At 35.1% G+C, this 18,608-nt stretch overlaps 1 protein-coding gene across 1 annotated transcript; it reads right to left on the bottom strand.

Moving 5' to 3' along the window:
• Positions 1–386: 386 nt before the first annotated feature.
• On the bottom strand, positions 387–18,544 carry LOC121407648 (bifunctional polynucleotide phosphatase/kinase-like). Its single transcript, XM_041598821.1, has 15 exons — positions 18,244–18,544; positions 12,770–12,816; positions 11,495–12,100; positions 10,954–11,033; positions 10,022–10,079; positions 9,485–9,592; positions 8,659–8,779; positions 7,699–7,766; positions 7,075–7,167; positions 4,644–4,712; positions 4,199–4,226; positions 3,471–3,532; positions 2,857–2,966; positions 1,936–2,023; positions 387–1,208 (listed from the first exon to the last, which is right to left on the bottom strand). The coding sequence occupies exons 1-15, from the start codon at positions 18,386–18,388 to the stop codon at positions 1,017–1,019; spliced, it is 1,875 nt and encodes a 624-aa protein (XP_041454755.1). The 5' UTR covers positions 18,389–18,544; the 3' UTR covers positions 387–1,016.
• Positions 18,545–18,608: the final 64 nt, after the last annotated feature.

Here is an 18,608-nt window from a genome sequence, read left to right as displayed (position 1 = left end):
GAAAAGAGTGTGAGATTAAAATATAACCAAACAACTGCATCAAATAACAAAATAAAAACAGATATATCAAAATTATGAAGTGAGCCATCAAGGTGTTCAAAGAAATAATACGTAATGCTTCATATTGTGTTAAAAAATCAGGATAAATAAAAACAAGAAACAATATCTTTTGCCAACTTTGACAAATAACCCTCTGCAATTAACATAAAGTATGTTTCCATCTATATTCGCAACCATGAATGCATATAGCCATTTATACTAGTAGCTTGCACACTTTTAACCAGACTCTTAAAATATTTTGATGGGCAATCATTATCATTTAGACATGACAAGTGCAAGGTTGAGAGTTAATTGCCATGATTTTTCAAAGAAAATATCCTTGGAACTTAGTATTTTCCTAAAAAGATTACATTGATTCCTGATGCTGAAAATAATAACATGACATCCATGTCACACAGATTTTATTCTTTTCAAAAATAAAATAACTCTGTAATGCAGTTGAAGGGTGAAAACTCCCCAGAGTAATGTTTCCTTGGACCCCAGAGATCTTTAATATATTTTACGATATTGACTTGGAAAAAAAAATATATCTAACATTTAGTTAGGATTTCTTTCACATAAATGGTTGGATTGAATATCAACTTGTCAAAGAAATATTTTTCCACTGCTATCTATTTTGGATGTTCAGATTATGAAAACTGATTGGAGGCAAAGTTCTTCAACATCTTTTTATGAAAATTCTTGTAGATATTCTGTTCATTCTTGAAGCAGTCGGATGTACGAGAGTTGAGTCCAACAATATCAGGGCATCCACTCGACAGACTTTAGGTTTGAATATCATTCACTCAAGAGAACTGTTTTCCCTCTTCTTGAAGTTCTTCGATTTTTTTTTATCAAAATGTTCATTTAAAGCTAACTAACTTGCAGCTATGCAGCTTCAAATATCTCATCTCAAAGTACTGATTTCTTTCCCAAAGTCTCAATTCATGTAGCACATGACAGGCAAATCACTATCTTCATTTCTCCAAAAGAAATTTCTTGTAGAGTTTCTCTTCGTCGCTATTGTTGAACGATGGCAGAAAGTTAACCTGAACGACCTCTGAGTAACCTTCCTCCTTCTTTGGAGCCACAAAATTCTTCCTGAAGGAGTAGAAGATCATATCAGCGATGGAAGCGTGGTTCTTACCAGAAGGGGTCAGCTGCCGGAACTGTGGGAAGAAGAATAAACAATAGTACCTTGTTATTCACACATGACACCATTCACTGGAGCATGAAATAATGCAATTTGTAAAAGGGAAATTGCAATATTTCATTCACTTTAAATAAATCTCTATTTTTCTGCACTCTCTTTTTAGGGGTTAAATTCATTCTCTCTATTATTAACATTTCATTCGGCATAATCGAATAATAAAACAACATACACAAACAATAGGATAAGGAGAGTCACATGGATGTCGGGAAAGGAAAAAGATAAACTGAGTGGAATACTACTCATACACTGGCCGAAATTTCCAGTTTAAATACAGATGGGATAACAAAATGAGAAAAATCCTGTAACAGAAAATACTTGATTTATCTTGCAGCATTTTAAGTACTCATAGGACTGAAACTGTATGAAAAAGTAAAAGAAATGATTTGCTTTATAACCTGAGGTCCAGTATACACAATTTGACAATGCAGTATAAATTATTGTTAAGACAATTTCTTTTAAACTACAAATGGCTAAAAAAATAAACTGAAATATTGAATTAAAATATAGTTCAGAACCCATATGATAATATCTATAAAATAAGGCAATACATTTTTCCTTTGCTATAGGAGATTCAAAATAAAATTATTCATAATTATTACAAGTCACCTTCCTTAGGGTAGTAGCAGTGAGTACAAGAATGTTCTTGAAGTTATACCAACTTTATTTCCAATGGAAAATCTCACCTTTTCATTATGTCTTGCATGATCAATAGTAGTTGTGAAAGAAAAACATCTACACTGAACATTGGCTTTCTTGGCACAGTCAATATATCTGAAAGAAAAGTAAATACACTGAATCATTAGACACATTAATATTCCACTTTTAAATGGTAAGCAACTAATAATAATGGTTTGAATTACTGGAACAAGCTATCATTTTTTAGGAGAGTAGGTATTCTTGGAAGTAATTAACTTTCTGAAGCAGAGCTAAGAAAAGAAGACATTTGCATTCTTATGACTTGCAGTAGTATGTTATTACCTATGACTAATCTTATAGGCTACTGAAATACTTGCATCTGATTGGCTCAAAGTAAATTTGTCAGTAAAAACAATGACGAGTTGTTTCAGGCAACACTCCTAAGGCTTCAATTTTTGTTTTAGCTTAATACACTCCAATTTAAAAACATTCCACAAAATATAAAGAATAAGGGTCAAGTATTTTGTTACTTCAATTGCCTATTACATAATTTTCTTTGAAATTATTACTATAAACCTTCTCTAGAAACTTTAAATTATATCCTCCTCTTGTATTCATAGTCCATTCTAATACATGATACATGAAAGGACGTGCTACCAGGAAACGACAGAGCAACAACTGAATGTATCAATAATTAAATGCATAGATGGACGGACAGCAACAAGAGAACTGATGGCATTAAGGTCCTCTCCACAGGACCTGGAAATGATAAGGAAATGCCTTGCCAAAAAGGCAAACTTACATCAAGTAAGAATCAAACACGTGTTCAGTGATTGCAAGACAACTGCTCTACCACCTGTCACTGAGCTTTAATGCCTCTTTGAATTGTAACTTACGTTGCATGTTAACAAGCTATAAAGTAAAGTGTTTGTGATTACCAAAACATTATGTTATCTCTTTAAGTATACCTCTTTCTTGATTCAATATCAGCATTGGTGTTGTCTATCACTACACTCTGACCTTTGCCGAGAGCAGAGGAGCAAGCAGCAACGCACTTCTGCCATGTGCCTATGGTATCCTAGAAGACAGAGATACAAAAGAAAAAATATCCCTGCACTGATCAGAAATGACTATGAAACATGAATGTACCTGACCTGTGTGTAAAGTCTCCAAAAAGAAAACAAATATCTAAATATGTGGTATTTATAAGGATATTCTCTTATCAGATAATACATGTATCAAGCACAAACAAAGCAGAAAGTATGGTCTTTATACATCTTGATAAGAATTGGGCTGACTTGCCATCCAAAATTATCATGAAAATACAATATTACAGAAGAAATCAAAGACAATCAATTAGAAGACCACAACTTTACTTTTTGTTATGAATCCCATATTTACAACATGAATAGAAAACAGAAAGCAGCTATTAACACATCTAATGATAAATCATAATGCTGATTAGAATACAGCTATTTTTCCAGTTATTTTGATATGTAAGATTCTAGATAACTACTAAGACAATACTATTTCACCATATACATGTATATGAATTAAAAAAAAAAAGAGAATGAGTACTTACCCGATTCACATGGACATATTTGTGAGTCAGTAGGTGGTTTTTCACAAATGTGCTCTTTCCAGCTATTAAAAACAATAAAGCATATATAACACATTGGTGGATGATTCTTTACATAAAATATATGCTCAAACCAATATTTCAAGGACTCTAAAAACCATACTAAGCTTTATAGCCTTCATACAGAATTTAGAGAAGCATAATAGAGTGTAGCATCCTTGTGTACACCACTGACAGGTGATAACAACATGAAAACACTGCCAAAAAAGTTACTTTTTGTAAACATGGTACTTTCCAGCATTAATCTTTAGATAATCAGATTCAGATTAGTGATAACCACTCAAATCCCAGCTCTTAAATTGAAAAATTCACTCTGCTGCCTGTCTTAGGGCAGATCTACTGATAAAAAGTATATTCATGTTTTTTTTTCTACTTCCAAGCATTTTATTTTCAGATTCAAAGTTTAACCCATCATTTTAAGAAATATGTTCATATGTTTTATTAACTTACTAGATCATACTGTTTGAACTACTCAGCAAAAGATTTCAAGAAACAGGAAAATAAAAGATTGTAAACACAGGATGTCACAATCATAGGGAGGAAGTCATTTCTTCAATAATTTCTTTTTAAAAATTGTACAATTTCCTAATGATATGAAATATTAACTGAGAACTATTTTTAAAATAAAAATCAAAATAGAGCAAGAAAATGAACACAGATCAGATACTTACATGCAGGATATCCCACTAGTATGAGAACCTGTATTCAAAGAAAAAGAGAAAATAACAAAAAAAAAAGAATTAACATTGCTTTCATATACTGTGATTCAAAATAGTCTGGTGGAGACAAAATTCAAATTCCTATGAATGAAACCGAGCACATGTATCTACTACCCCACAACTATATTTCTGACAACTTTCAACATCTGGGGTAAGCTTCATAAAGTGTGGATCTTGATAAACCAATTTAAATCTAACCTCATATCTAACTTGAGCCATAATCCTAACCTTACAGCCAATTTCAGCTCAATCCCTCACAAAAATCCTCATTTTACAATTAATCTTGACTCTAATACTTCTGAAGTAAATAGATGTTTACAAAAATTTGATCAAATTCCACTGAAGACAGCAACACTTTCTTGTTATAAGAATAATAAAGTGACAGTTTATTACTGACCTCTTGTACACTGGCAGGCAATGCTGTACTGGGTGGATTGAACAATGGTGTACTGGTAGAGACAGTTCTCTGTTGTAAAACAAAAGTTATAATCCTTAGTTATGTATGTAACCTCAAACATTGGACTTTTTTCATTTTACCTTTTCCCCACAAAATATTTTCTTTGATTTTACTTATGCACATTTTATGAATACATGAAACTAAATGAACAAAGCTCGATTTAAAATATTGTTGCACTTTAGAATTATTAAAATGACATGGATTTCCCAAAAGGCTAATATTTCATTTTATAAAATATAAACATTCAGAAGCTTGGATTCTTTAAAAAAAAGATGTTAAAGCTAATTTCAATGCACAAACACTGTAATAGCGCCAATAGAAGATGAATAATGATAATAAAATAATGAGATAAATCATATTTTAATTGAGCTTTTCATTCATCAATACATACATGTATCTACTAATTCACTCTATCACTAATCCACTCTATCAAAAAATACACTGTTTTGAACTAAAATAGAAATGATATATATTTTTTTTGCAGGGGTTTCTGCATTTTATTCATAATAAATCAATAACAAATGAAAAAAACTTGATACAATAACAATGACATAAATGAGTACATTTTGCGTGACAATCGAAGAGATAAATAATGTATAAGATTGAAAACTACAGAAATGAAGCATGTAAAATAGTGAAGTGGGTAAAAATGCAGGGGCCAGCTATAATAAGCAGGTAACTGCTTGAAACAATATCTAAATGAACATTTAGCAATGTCCTGTCATGAAGATGAATAAAGAACAATTTACGCTTTTCTAAAATCAGATTACACTACTTCACCCTTAACTGATCTCCTGAAGGTTAAGTCAAAGACTATTTGACACAACAGGTGATCTGAATTTTTTATCCCTTGTATATTACAGGATGGTAATCTACACTACCCTTTGCTATTTTAATGAGGTGAAATTTACTAGGAATGAAGCACAAGGGTATATTTCATTGTAAATCACATTCCACCTGTCATCATTTGATGTGTGAAATTTACTATATTTTCAAAAACAAGTTGGAATGAAGACCAGTTGCCATACTACAATTTTCCCCATAGATTAAAAAAATTAGAGTTGAACAAACTTTCTGTTTTTGTGTAATAGTTACACAAGCAAAAAGCCTGAAGATGAATTATACAGACAAGATCACTACAATTCCTCAAGTAAACTAAAACAAAATGGTAATGAGTAAGTGTTTGGTACCGCAAAATCGTAAAATAGCTTTAAAAATGGACATACTGAAGCTTTTCAACAAGCACTCATCGGAGTAAAATCGCATGAATGACTAGAACACTAGAGTAAAAAAATATATAACAGAACTGAAAGAGACAATGGATGCTAAACAGAGAGCTAAGATTGGCTGTCAAAGTAAGCAATTTAGGCTTAGTACCAGCTGTAAATTAAAGTGAAAATAGTAATATCTAAACGGATTCTAATCTTGACTTTGCAATCAATACTCACTCTTCCGCCATTGCCAGATCGATTATTACACACCTAAATTCTGACATTTCGATATAATGACCTCTGTGACCTTTTAATTTGTGACTCCCCAAAAGATGAAGATCAATCAAAGCCAGCTTTATCTGCTTACTGCACCCTTTTCTTCATACAACTCTAGTTAACACCTGACATTGGGAATCTTATATGCATTTGTATACATGTCATAAAGAGGGGCTCAAGAGATATTCAACTCCACCAGAAAAAAGACATATTTAAAGTGTTCAAGTTCTGCAAGGTTACAGATATCTAAATGTGTAGTCAGGTAATAAAACATTACATTCAATAAAGTTTGCTTCTCTGGGCTTGCCAACCATTGTAGTGTTGTTGCTTACATTCAACACTCAGTGTGAAGGAATACATTTTGTGGTGGGGTTCACCAACTTTTGAACACAAGTGCAGCTAGGTTAGTATGTGTGTGGGTGTGTGTGTGTGAAGTGTAAAGTGTACAGCCTGACAAGTGTTGTTCCATTTAAATTAACATTTCTTTTAAATTCTATGCTAGTTTTCTTCCTTCAAAAGATCACTAATATAGATGCTTGGACTTTTGTTTTCTAAGAATAGTTTACAGAAATTGAATAATTATTTCCCAAAGTTAAGATTAAGACTATTATGACTTGCTTGCATGACTGCTTGCACAGGGAATCAAATGCATTTTATTCCCTGAAATTGTGCAACTCAAGCCTATGAATCTATAGATATTCTAAGGTTGCTCACTGCAAATTAATCAAGAAATAACAACAGAATTCACAGTACAATATTTTGATGTCTTCAGGTTCAAAGAATATTTGAATTATTAAAAAATTGGAAATTTACAGCCCTCTAAGCAAAGACCAATTGAAATCTACAGCAAATATTCCAAGGTCGCTTTCAAGAAGAGTACTTACCGGATCAAAAGCTGGCATGTTGAACTTGGCTGGTTTGAAACCCAAGAAGAACTCTTCAGGTGTCTTGAATGGGATACCAATATTCAGGGCAAACTGCATAAAAATGATGAACAAGTGTAAGATTTAACTCATAACATTTGAAAATCACCCGTTGATGCAATGCAATACATATTAATTCAACAGAGCATAAGATAATCAGGAATGTTAAAAATGAATATGACACCAATAATATAAATTATGTGATTTACTTGCCATACAACCTGCACACTGGCAGATCCAGGGGGGGGCACATCTGGCCTGTGCCCCCCCCCCCCCCTTTGAGAGGCATAATCAAAATTTGTAATGTAAATATGCTGTTCTAACATAAGTGTGTCCCCCTTTTGAAAAGCAGTGACTTTTTTTGTCTTGTCAAATTTTCCTCAGGAAAATGTGCCCCCCCCTTTGGAAAATCCTGGATCTGCCCCTGAACCTGCAATATAATATGCATCAGCAGAAAGCTCATCAAGCTAATGACCATCTTCAGATTTATCCACATTCCAGTAACCCACAATATACACTTTTCACCCAATGAAAATCAGAAAGAAGTTTGAAAGGAAAGCATTCATTTCCTTTCCAATATCTTACCAGGCGATCACTCATGGAGAAGTCTTTTTTCTTCTTAGGCCCCCAGTCTGCTGGTCTGCCAGCAGCATCTGTGGGGACAAAAATTAATAAAGCATGAGGATAATAAAATAAATAAAAGGATGATGAGTTTTCATACTTGAGATGAGATCGTGAAGAGTGCACTGAACTCAGCAGTGCATATAGGAAAAACAGTGCCAGGGAAAAGTGCTGAAACCGCACTTCATTCGAACATTTATGCATGCAGTATCTTTGGTTGTTCTACGGATAGAAATTTTAATGGATTTTTTTCTTTATCTTTCTATTTCTCTATCCATTTCTTCCTCCCCTACCCCTCCCTCTCTCTCTCTCTGTCCATTTTTTATGCCACCTATTCCCTTAAATTGATCCTCAAGGACAAATAATCACTGATTGATGGCCAAACTTCATCATAAATAATTTTCAACTTTGAACAACCGTAGAGCAAGAATCTTGGTACATGTAATATTTAAAGAGAAATACCACATATCATCTATATAGTGTTCTAGCGATGCATTAAAAATGCATGTTTTGGTCTGCTTTAATTGCTTGTGCAGTATCCCTAAAAAGGACCGAATTCCGATGAATATAGGCTCCTGTACAAATTTGCTATTGAATATGAGAGCTTATTCAACAGTTTAGGGCGCGTGTCCGAATGCGTGAAATATACAACGCATACAACAATGAAAGCAATGCGATGCGCAGCATAGAGCACATCTACGCTCGATGATGTCATAATGAACTACATGCAAGTTGCATGTCAACGACCAAAATTGATCCTATGAAGTGATAATGGCATAATATGATATGACTTGTTATATCAAATTGTTCCCTCTTTTTTTTTGGGGGGGGGTGGGGTAGATGATATCATATGATATTTTCCCAAACTCTTGGAATATTTCTGGTATTCTATTCTGAGCCATCCAATATAATATAAATATTTACCTCCAATATACATGCTAGCCTTCACATCAATAGCGATACCATCATTGCCTTTAGAAAGCAAGTATTCCCACATCCCTGTCATGGGTTTACGGTAAACACCTCCTGAAGTAGCAGCAAAAGCCTGCCACAAAGGAAAAGATCAAATCAATAAGTAGCCTACATAAAATTTACTTCTCAGAGAGGTGGAACAACAAATGGCTCAATGATAACCTATTTCAAAATAAGGTCAATTAGGAAAAAAAAAGTTTTTAGTTGTATCTGGAATTTGTTTGTTATAAGCTAACTCTTTATGGAGGAAGTGATTTCCAGAGTATAAACAAAAGCTTAGGCAAAGGATTTATGTCAGTAAGTACTACATTATGGTCTCACTATCACCCTTCAAGACATATGCATGATCTACATTGGCTGAGTTACAGCAACTGACAAGATGTCCTTATCCGACAGTTGTGCATCTCAACTCATCAAAACCAAAGAATTATGTACAGACTATGGCCAGAAAATTGTTGAAAATTACACCCAGACCAGAAGCCTCAAGCAGAAAGAGTTGCAATTATTTGAAAAAACACATCTATGAAAATCAAACACAACTCAATGTTCTTTGAACCAATCAGAAGAGGTCATTTGTGTATTGTGTTTGATTTTTAAATTGTGTTTAAATGTAACCTTTTTGCAACGAACCCCCAAAATTCTAACAACTTAATCTGGATAATTCTAAGTCATGAATAGATTTTGCATATAAACCTCTTTCAACATTCTTCCATTGCTATCACAAGAATATTTCACTCGCCTCTTATATCTTTTCAGAAGGGATTGTTGTGGTGCTTACCTGAACAGGAACTCCAAGCTTTTTCACAACATTGCCAAGTTTCCTCCTGAATTCTTTCACAGTCAGCTTTCCTTTGCTGATCCCAAGTTGGTTGGTGAATATCACTATCTACAAATCACATTCAACAAACTAATTTAGATCACTTCATAAATCCATATTTTATTTTCATAAATGTGAATATTATGCAGATATGAACTTCAATGCAGTTAATCTTGATGATAAAAGTGATGTACAAATAGAAGTGTCAATAAAAATGTTACCACTATGACGAATGAAAAAGCTCTGCTTCTGTACAATTTTGTACCCTTCTACCCAAAAATAAAAAGTTAATGGGAGCTAATTTAAGAAATAAGAGCTTTTTGAGAAATAATGATTTATTTTTGAAAAACAAAAACAAGATGATGGCATATTTACAAGATGATAGCAAAAACAATATCCCTAATATTTCAAAACATAGTTTTCATCAGTACTGGGTTTGAGACTCTCACCGACTTAAAAATCTCAGCTTTGTTACCTAGAATATTAGACCCGACTCACCTTGTAACCCCCATCATGAAGCTTCTTTAGTTTGCCAGGCACTTCAGAGTAGATGATTCTGAAAAAATATAAAGTAATTTATTTTCATAAGAGTCAAAATGTTAATTTGCCCCTACCCTCCATATCTGAAGCCCTAAATCATGTAGTGAAACGTGGCCTGTAGGTTAAGCAAGCCTAATAGTTTACAGAATTAATTTTCCTTCTGTTTACCTAGAATATCTACTGATCAAGATGAAATGTCAACCTGCTGGACATGTAGCACAGTATTAAGGATTAACCCCAAGAAATGCATACAATAATATTTTATTCATGTTTCAATATCATGCTAATTGATAAAGAGATGACATATTGCAATGTTACAGTTATAGAAATCCTGTGCAACCTTACAGACCATTTAAAAGTATACCAAATTTTTGGTCATCAATGTGTTTTATGATCATACATGTACACAGCAAGTTACTGGGATGCAGTTTCATGAATCTGTTTTATAAAGGGACAAGTATGACTATTAGAATCACACTTAAATTCCCAAGTCGTAAATAGTATGTTAAGTGCCAGCTCATTGATCAAAACTGTGTTAAAAGGATTACTATGTAATCATTAATAAGAATGTGTGTTTAATACCATGCATGCATAGGTGCTTACTTTGTGAAAAAGCCCCCAGGAGTATTCTTTCATATTCTATCAGTCTTAGAGAGGGTTGGTGGAACATCAATTGATATCAGAAGGAATTTATTGTTTTCTAATTATTCGAACCTGACAATTTACAATATTTCTTTCTTGTTTCCATAAATATATTTAAATGCCAAGAATTTGATTTTTACTGAAAAGATGTTTGTTATGTGGAGTGGAAAAACTGGGGGAAAGGGTTAAACATTTTGGTCTGATGTCAAGACAATCTATTATTAGTAGTTCTGAAAAAATAAACTCACTTCCAGTCATCTGCATTTTGCGCAAAGACCTTCCCTGATGATGTCGTAATCAGTGTGCCATCCATGTCAAAACATACTATCTGGAGAAAAATAAAAGGGGCAAAGATGAAATAGGTTTAACAAATTGCTGTCATTTTGCATGTATACATTTAAAAAAAATGTGTGCAATACCTAGCCTAAGAAGGTGATGCATGTAGGTGTGTACTATGAATAAAACTTCTGCAACTCACTTCAGAGTTGCAGCTGATTCAGAGCAATTATAATCACATAGATCTCAATTTTATTGAAAATTCCTTTTAAAACTTCAATCAACTGCAAATCTTTGTTTTTTGAGGGGGGGGGGGTTCTCTATTAAAATTTTTCACAAATACCGTCATCTCGAATTGCAAATTTCAATGTAATGTTGTACCATAAATGCTGTGAAAAAAAAATCAATATACAATGCAAAAAGTTGCCATCTGTTTGATCACATTGAGTCAACATTTTCAATAATTGTAATTGACCAATACATGTCACATAATAAAAAGCATTTAGAGTATACCTTTGAGCCTGCTTTCACTCCTACACTCTTATAGACCAGCAATTTGCCTTCTTCCTTCCATTCCTCCACTGTGCTGGGTTTCCCACTTCCAGCAGCAGGGGCAGTAGTACTACCCCTTCCAGATATGTCCGCATTTCCAGATAAAGACTTTACTCCTCCTCCATCAACCTGGGGTGTGCTTTCAAGCTTCTTGTCTTTGCGTTTTTGTTCAGCCTGTTCTGCCTTTCTTTGAAGCGCAGCCAGCTTCTGATCGATGTCGTCTCCAGGAGGCTTTGTTTCCGTCTTGCTCTTCTTAACCTCTGGCTTTTCATCTTGTTCACTATCACCATCATCGCTATCACTATCTAAGGGTCTCTTCTTTGAAGATTTCACTTGCTCCCTCTCCTGGTCAAATCCATCTTCTTCAATGCCCTTGGCTTTCGATTCAGGTCTTGATAGGCTTCCCGATGATGTGGAGGTGCTTGGAGTTGATGTTTCAGTATTGCTAAAGTGCACACTGTATTCAAACTTTCCTTTGAGAAGCTCAAAGCAATCACCATTGGATAATTTCACTGTGGCTCCTTTCTGAAGTTCTTCACCTTGGTAACAGGCTGCATTGGGGCCAAGCTAAATGTAGTACAGTAAAAGAGGCAAGCTATGGTTAAAACTTTTAAAAGGCACTTATAATTTATAGGTAGTTTCTGGGAGCAGTTAATCTAAACTTCTTATTGAAATATTCTGGGAAAGTTGATTCTGATAAAAGATCTCTCAAGTGTATAATTGTTTAATATATATGAATAAAACAAAATCATGATTGCATTTAACAGTCATTTAAAATTTAAATACAAAATATTTCTTATACCATTTTCAAGATTTCAGAAGATGGTGGATCACATTAACACAAATTTCATTAACTGCACTATTCTTTTGATGTCTAAAACAAAGACTTTACAGAAACAAGACATAAACTGGGCGTTGTGGTGTGCGCCTGTAATTCAAGCTGTGGGGAAATTACAAATTGATGCAGAGGTTCGAGCCCTGCTCACGTCTTTTGGATGGTGACGTTTAAGGTCCCAGACATAAATAATCATATCTGATTGATACATGTTTGACAAAACTCAAATACACACACAAACATATTCTTTATAATTTACAAAAGACCATCACCAAAGAGATAAGGCAAATGAAAAGGACCAAAAATATGAAAAGGGGAAAACATTATGAGAAGCAAAGCAAAGGGAGATTAAGAATGAATATTTTGTCCCTGTATGTGCTTATTTTATTATGGATACAAACCTGTTTTACAGTAAGCGTCTGAGAGGAATAATTGGCTGTCACTTCAACTGAAAGAAAAAGAAAATTGAGAAATCCTCTTCATTATGTTAGGTATCAAAAATATACTCTAAATTCAAAGGAGGAAAAGAAAAGACTTTGACCACATGTCACCTAAATCCAAAATGGGTTCTGGCTTAAGCTTAAGGACTATAAAAAGACAATCATGTAGCCTAGCCCCAAGATGAGCAAAAAACAAGTTATTGCACAAGTTTTATTCTTCGGATTCCCAAATTACAGACACAATTACTAGCGGGATTACTAGTAGTGGTAGGCCTGATACTCTACTAGAATATTAATTTCTAGTGGGTTTTCTTTTATTCCATCTTTTTTCCAGATAGAAGCTAGTACATACTAGACCAAAAGCTTTGGTCTCTTTTATGTTGGTTGTTCAGCTGAACTCCGTTGGCTTCACTCACCAAATACAGAGACCGAAGTTCTAGCGCGATCTGTATAGGGGACTCAATGGCCATATGTTTATGTACTTCAGATCGGATAAAACGGGGAAGTGAATTTGCGCGACAGCTGAGATAAGTCACTGTTTTTGTTCCTTTTAAGTTGATTTTTCTCTGTTTTTTTTTGGCAATTAACATACCTTGTTGCGGGCGTAAAGTTTTACCTATGAAAAACTTGTTTGCCCCTCTCCTCCTTCCAATTTCTTGATTTCTTGATTTCATAAAGTCGGTACAGTGGAACAAAACTGAAACTAGTTGTATGGCAATGTGTGGTTTCAGCAAGTTATTAATGAAAACATGGGCATGTAAAAGATAGGTTTGGGTTAAACTTATCCTTATTCGGCTTCCAAGATTTCTGCAAGTTTGATTTGAAGGAGTTTATGGAAGTACTCTTCACTACTTGGCTTGGCAAGTTATTCCACTCGGATACTACTCGATGTGAGAAAGAATTTTGTCTCTTTCGAGTATTTGCTCTAGGTTTCTCGATATGTCCTCTAGTTCTGGAGTCTTCATTGAATTTGAAGAATTTAGAAGTCTCTAAATCGTCAGTCCCTTGAGTTATTCGGAAAACTTGGATAAGATCTGCTCTGTGACGTCGGTAAGATAATGAAGGTAACTTCAATTGGGCCAATCTTTCCGGGTAACTCTTGTCGTGTAAACTCGGAACTGCTTTTGTAGCTCTTCGTTGAACTCTTTCGAGTTTCGTCTGATCCTTCTTTAAGTATGGATGCCAAATCTGAGAACAATACTCCAAAGCAGGTCGAACTATGGACTTATAAAGTAGCTTGAAGCTCTTAGGTTCAAGGAAGGAGAAAGATCTCTTGATAATCCCCATCTTCTTATTTCCTGCCTTTGCTATCTGATCTATATGCTGAGAAAAACTTAGCTGATCGTCAAAAATGACTCCTAGGTCCTTTTCACTGTGGCTCGTTTCGATGGTCGGGCCATTCAAACTTAACTTATAGTCATAGTGCAGGTTCTTTCTGCCATAGTGAAGGACTTTACACTTTCCTGTATTGAAGGGAAGTTGCCATCTGATTGCCCAATTTTGAATCCTCAGTAAATCAGCTTGAAGGAATTCCCATTCTTGATCGTTGTTAACTTCAGCAAATAATTTGGTATCATCAGCAAATAACTTAATAACACTTGCTTGAGAAGTTAGGACATCTGGTAAATCATTTATGAAAATCAGAAATAGCTCAGGACCGATAACACTTCCTTGGGGAATTCCACTACTGACTCCAACAGAATTCGAGAAAACTCCATTAACAACCACCCGTTGCTCTCTGTTCTTTAAGAAGGATCTGATCCAGTTCAAGACACTACCTCTGATTCCATATGAATGAAGCTTAAGCAGAAGTCTTCGATGGGGGACACTATCAAATGCTTTTTTGTAGTCCAAATAGATACAGTCAATTGACTTTCCTTTATCCAAATCCTTAGTCCATTCCTCAATAACTTCCAGAAGTTGAGTAGCACATGATATACCTTTTCTGAATCCATGTTGATGTGAGCTATACAGCTGGTTTGTAACCATGTGATTAATAATCTTTTCTCGAATAATCTGTTCCATAACTTTGCCAATTGTACTTGTTAAACTCACTGGTCTGTAATTGTTGGGATTACGTTTATCTCCTCTTTTAAATAGTGGAGTTACATTCGCCATCTTCCAAGCTACAGGAACGGCACCACTCCTCAAGGATTCATTGAAGAGATCGGCAAGTGGTTGGGCTAATTCATAGATCTGCAAGTTCTTTCAATATCCGATTTGGAATCTCGTCCGGCCCTGGAGACTTAGTTTTGTCCAGCATCAATAATCTTTCCAGAACCATATCTCTTGTAATGACAATATCATTAAGAATAGAGTCAAAGGGTCTCTCAAGAAATGAAGGAAGATTACTGATATCTTCTTGCGTAAATATTGATGCAAAGAAATCATTTAACACCTCAGCTTTATCGAAGTCATCATCTACAGTTGTGCCATCTGGCCGAGTCAACTCTCCTAGACAGGATTTGGATTTTGTCTTATTTTGTACATATTGCCAAAAACTTTTTGGATTTGTTTTGACCTCAGATGCCAGTTTATTTTCAAAGTTCTTTTTAGCCTGCTTGATAATACTTGTAGCTTTATTTCTGGCTATGTTGTAATCCAATCTATTAGAGATAGTTCTATTCTTCTGATAGCGATTCCATGCTTTGTGTTTCTCATGAACTGCCTCACTTGCTTTCCTATCCAACCATGCAGACCTTCTACGTGATGGTTTGATCTTAGGGACGAAGAGATCTGTCACTTCTCTCAAAGCCTGTACTATCTGTGCATATCTGGTGTTTACATCAGAGTTAGATGGTACTGCAAAACTATTGTTTTCCTTTACATAACTCTTCATCTCTTCATAATTGCCACGAAAGTATGCATAACGAGGACCTGGTTTAACTCTAACTGGATACATCTCAATTTCAAAAGAAAGTACAAGATGGTCACTTTTTCTAAGTGGAGAACTCAAAATCCAGTATTCAATTATTTCTTCATGATTTGTAATTAACAAGTCCAACAAATTAGACCGCTGACCATTTCTCTGTCTTGTAGGTTCAGATACCAATTGTGTCAGAAATAAATCATCAAGCAGTTCCAAAAACTGATCAGAAAAGTTTCCACGACTTGTTGTTGAATTTCCTTCCCAGTCTATGTTTGGTAAATTAAAGTCACCAACAATAATGACATGAGTATGGTTGTGTCGAGAGACAATTTCGTGAAGTTGGTTGAGAAGACTTTGATTATTTTCATCAGAACTATTTGGGCTTCTGTAAATGCATCCGATTAAAATCTTATCCCTAGCAGTTTCCAGAAGGCACCACACACTTTCTTCAAATTCACATGAGATTGGCAAAAGTTCTTGTACTTGTAAGTGATCGTGAACATAGATTGCTACTCCCCTCGTGTTTGCTTGGTAAAAAAAGACGGTAGACCGGCAAATTAAATTCAAATTGTTCAATGTCCGTTTGTGAGTTTTTAGGAAAAATCTCAGATAGTGCAATAATATCAGGTTTCTCTAATTCAATTCGTATTTCCAATTCTTCCCGTTTATTTAGAAGTGAGTCTACATTACTATACATGCATCTTAGGTGTTCTGGTGCTACATGTACATCAAGATGATTAGAAGAAACTGAAGATGTGTTATTTTGATAGTCTTTTCGAAGTTTTTTAGTTTTCTTCTCGAAAGGATCTCAATTCGGTTTGGTTTTTATCAGTTTCAATGCTTTGTCTTTTTTTCACTAGTCTATCATTTTGTATCCTCCAGGTGGAGTCACCGGCCAACTGTCTTTTCTTCAGCTCCTTCACCAACTCTGCTCTTATTGACCGCTCCTTCTTCGTACGGTCAGGCTGTATGTACACATCCTCCATTGACGATTCGTTTTTCAGTTGAATAGCACGCTTACATATGCTATCCCTAATGGAGCTACTAGGTAATTTTACTAGTAAAGGACGAGGCTTAGAGTCTTGGCCAGGTTGACCACTTTTTCCAAGTCTTAAAGTCATTAAACTCACACTCGCAGTCAATTTTGAGAATATCAAACACTGAAGAAACTCTGGCAAGATCTTCATCTAATTTCTCCTGCCTATCATCAGTTTCTTTTTCAGGTATGCCATGGATAATAACATTGCACCTTCTTTTGTCTTTCTCCTTTTCCTCGTCAAGGCATTCATTAACAATCAGTTTCACTGAAGCAGAGATATCCTGTGGTTCATGGCCATAGATTTTCATGTCTTCTCTTAAGTTCTTTAATTCAACATCAATTTTTGTATACTGAATTTCAACTTCTTTCCAGTGATCAGCCATCACTTCAAGTTTCGACAATCTATCACTTGTGTCACTTAAAAATTTTTTGCATCTTTCTTCTACAATTTGGTCACATTTGATTGCTTCCATAGCTTTCTTTTCACATATCTTACAGAACCAATGTGCAGATAAAACATTTCTAAAAAGTAAAAATTCATCCGGTGAGAGGGCGCAACATTTTGCACAAAACCATCCTTCGCATCTTTCACATTCTATACATGATTGGTTCTTGTCGAAGGGTTTTTTACACTGTGCACAGGAATCAATATCTTCAGTTTTTTCTATATCAGTGTCCTTACGTCGTTACTTCGGTTTTAAAGTTTTTGATGATTTTGTTACTTTCGTATTTCCTTTAGGATCATTTTGGGCATCCATATTGCAATATTCATTCACTGTACATCTACTCCTGACTAAGTTCGAGTTCACATGCAATAATGAAAATATGGAGTCGTATTCGTAATAATAATGAACAGATCAGTGCAGTCACAAAATCACAGTTACGAATGTCTAAAAATGTCGTAAAAACACACCTCATTGACGAAATATTGCAAATAATTCTTTAATAAATATGAACAGTAAAATCGGCAGTATAAATAAACTCACGACACCGCTTATCACACAACCGATGAAGGAAAATAAGATCGCCGACGTCAGTTCAAGTAGTGCTCGCCGCCATTTTAAGTACCGGAACAGTGCAATGCACGAAATCCAAGTCCCATGTACCGGGGCTGATGGAGCTGATAAAAATAACGTTCGCGTCAACCACACAGCGCCCTCTATGACCTCTATTAATGCCAAGAGGGAATGTTAATTTGCATTTTGGTCGCGTAAATTTTCAAAATTTTTATTCATTAAAGACAAAAATTGAAGAGCCCCAACGGGGGGATTTTGCATTGCAAGTCCCCTAATAGTGGCTGCACGATAGCGAGCCGTCTGTGTATGTATGAGGAGAATTTTTTTTAAATGTTAAAAAACTCCTCGAAAAAGACGGCTGCCAGCTGTCTAACTCTTCCTACATTTTGCCACAGGTGCAGGATTAGTCGAAAGTCATTCACAAATATCATTATCTTTGCAATTACAAAGTTCTTGGCTGAATTCACAACACATTCTTACAGGTTAAAACTTAAATGGGTGGATTTCTCACCGTGCTGTCTGGAGAGTTTTTTCTCCGTGATGCCGGTTACGGGGCTGCGTCCAAGAATGGTCGGCTGGTCACGGGGAACATCGATGTTGTGAGGTGCCATGAACTCGGCTGCATTTTTTCGTGTTGGTTTCAGTTGACACTGCATGATGATGCGTGATCTACCTTCAGTAATTTGGTTGAAATTTCCTCAAAATACCTTCAGGGGAGTAAAGATATGGCAGTTGGGCTAACACTAGTGAAAAACAGGTAGAATTATTCCTCCCGCCATGAGTTTGGTCCTCCACACGTGTGAACTCGGCTCCGCCTCACCTAAGCTGCGCTGGTATACCGGGTACTGGGCATGCGCAATGGACATGTGTAGCTTT

The sequence above is a fragment of the Lytechinus variegatus genome, chromosome 2, assembly GCF_018143015.1.
Source record: "Lytechinus variegatus isolate NC3 chromosome 2, Lvar_3.0, whole genome shotgun sequence".
Classification (NCBI taxonomy): Eukaryota; Metazoa; Echinodermata; class Echinoidea; order Temnopleuroida; family Toxopneustidae; genus Lytechinus; species Lytechinus variegatus.
The sequence above is the reverse complement of the archived record's forward strand: the minus strand, read 5'-3'. Positions and strand labels throughout refer to the sequence as shown.

Coding starts and splice junctions, on each gene's coding strand:
- LOC121407648 (XM_041598821.1), bottom strand. CDS start 18,388: ATGCAGTGTCAACTGAAACCAACACGAAAAAATGCAGCCGAGTTCATG. Junction 10,080..10,953: donor CAAAATGCAGATGACTGGAA/GTGAGTTTATTT, acceptor ATATTTTTTCAG/AATCATCTACTCTGAAGTGC. Junction 7,767..8,658: donor GGCTAGCATGTATATTGGAG/GTAAATATTTAT, acceptor TTGTCCCCACAG/ATGCTGCTGGCAGACCAGCA.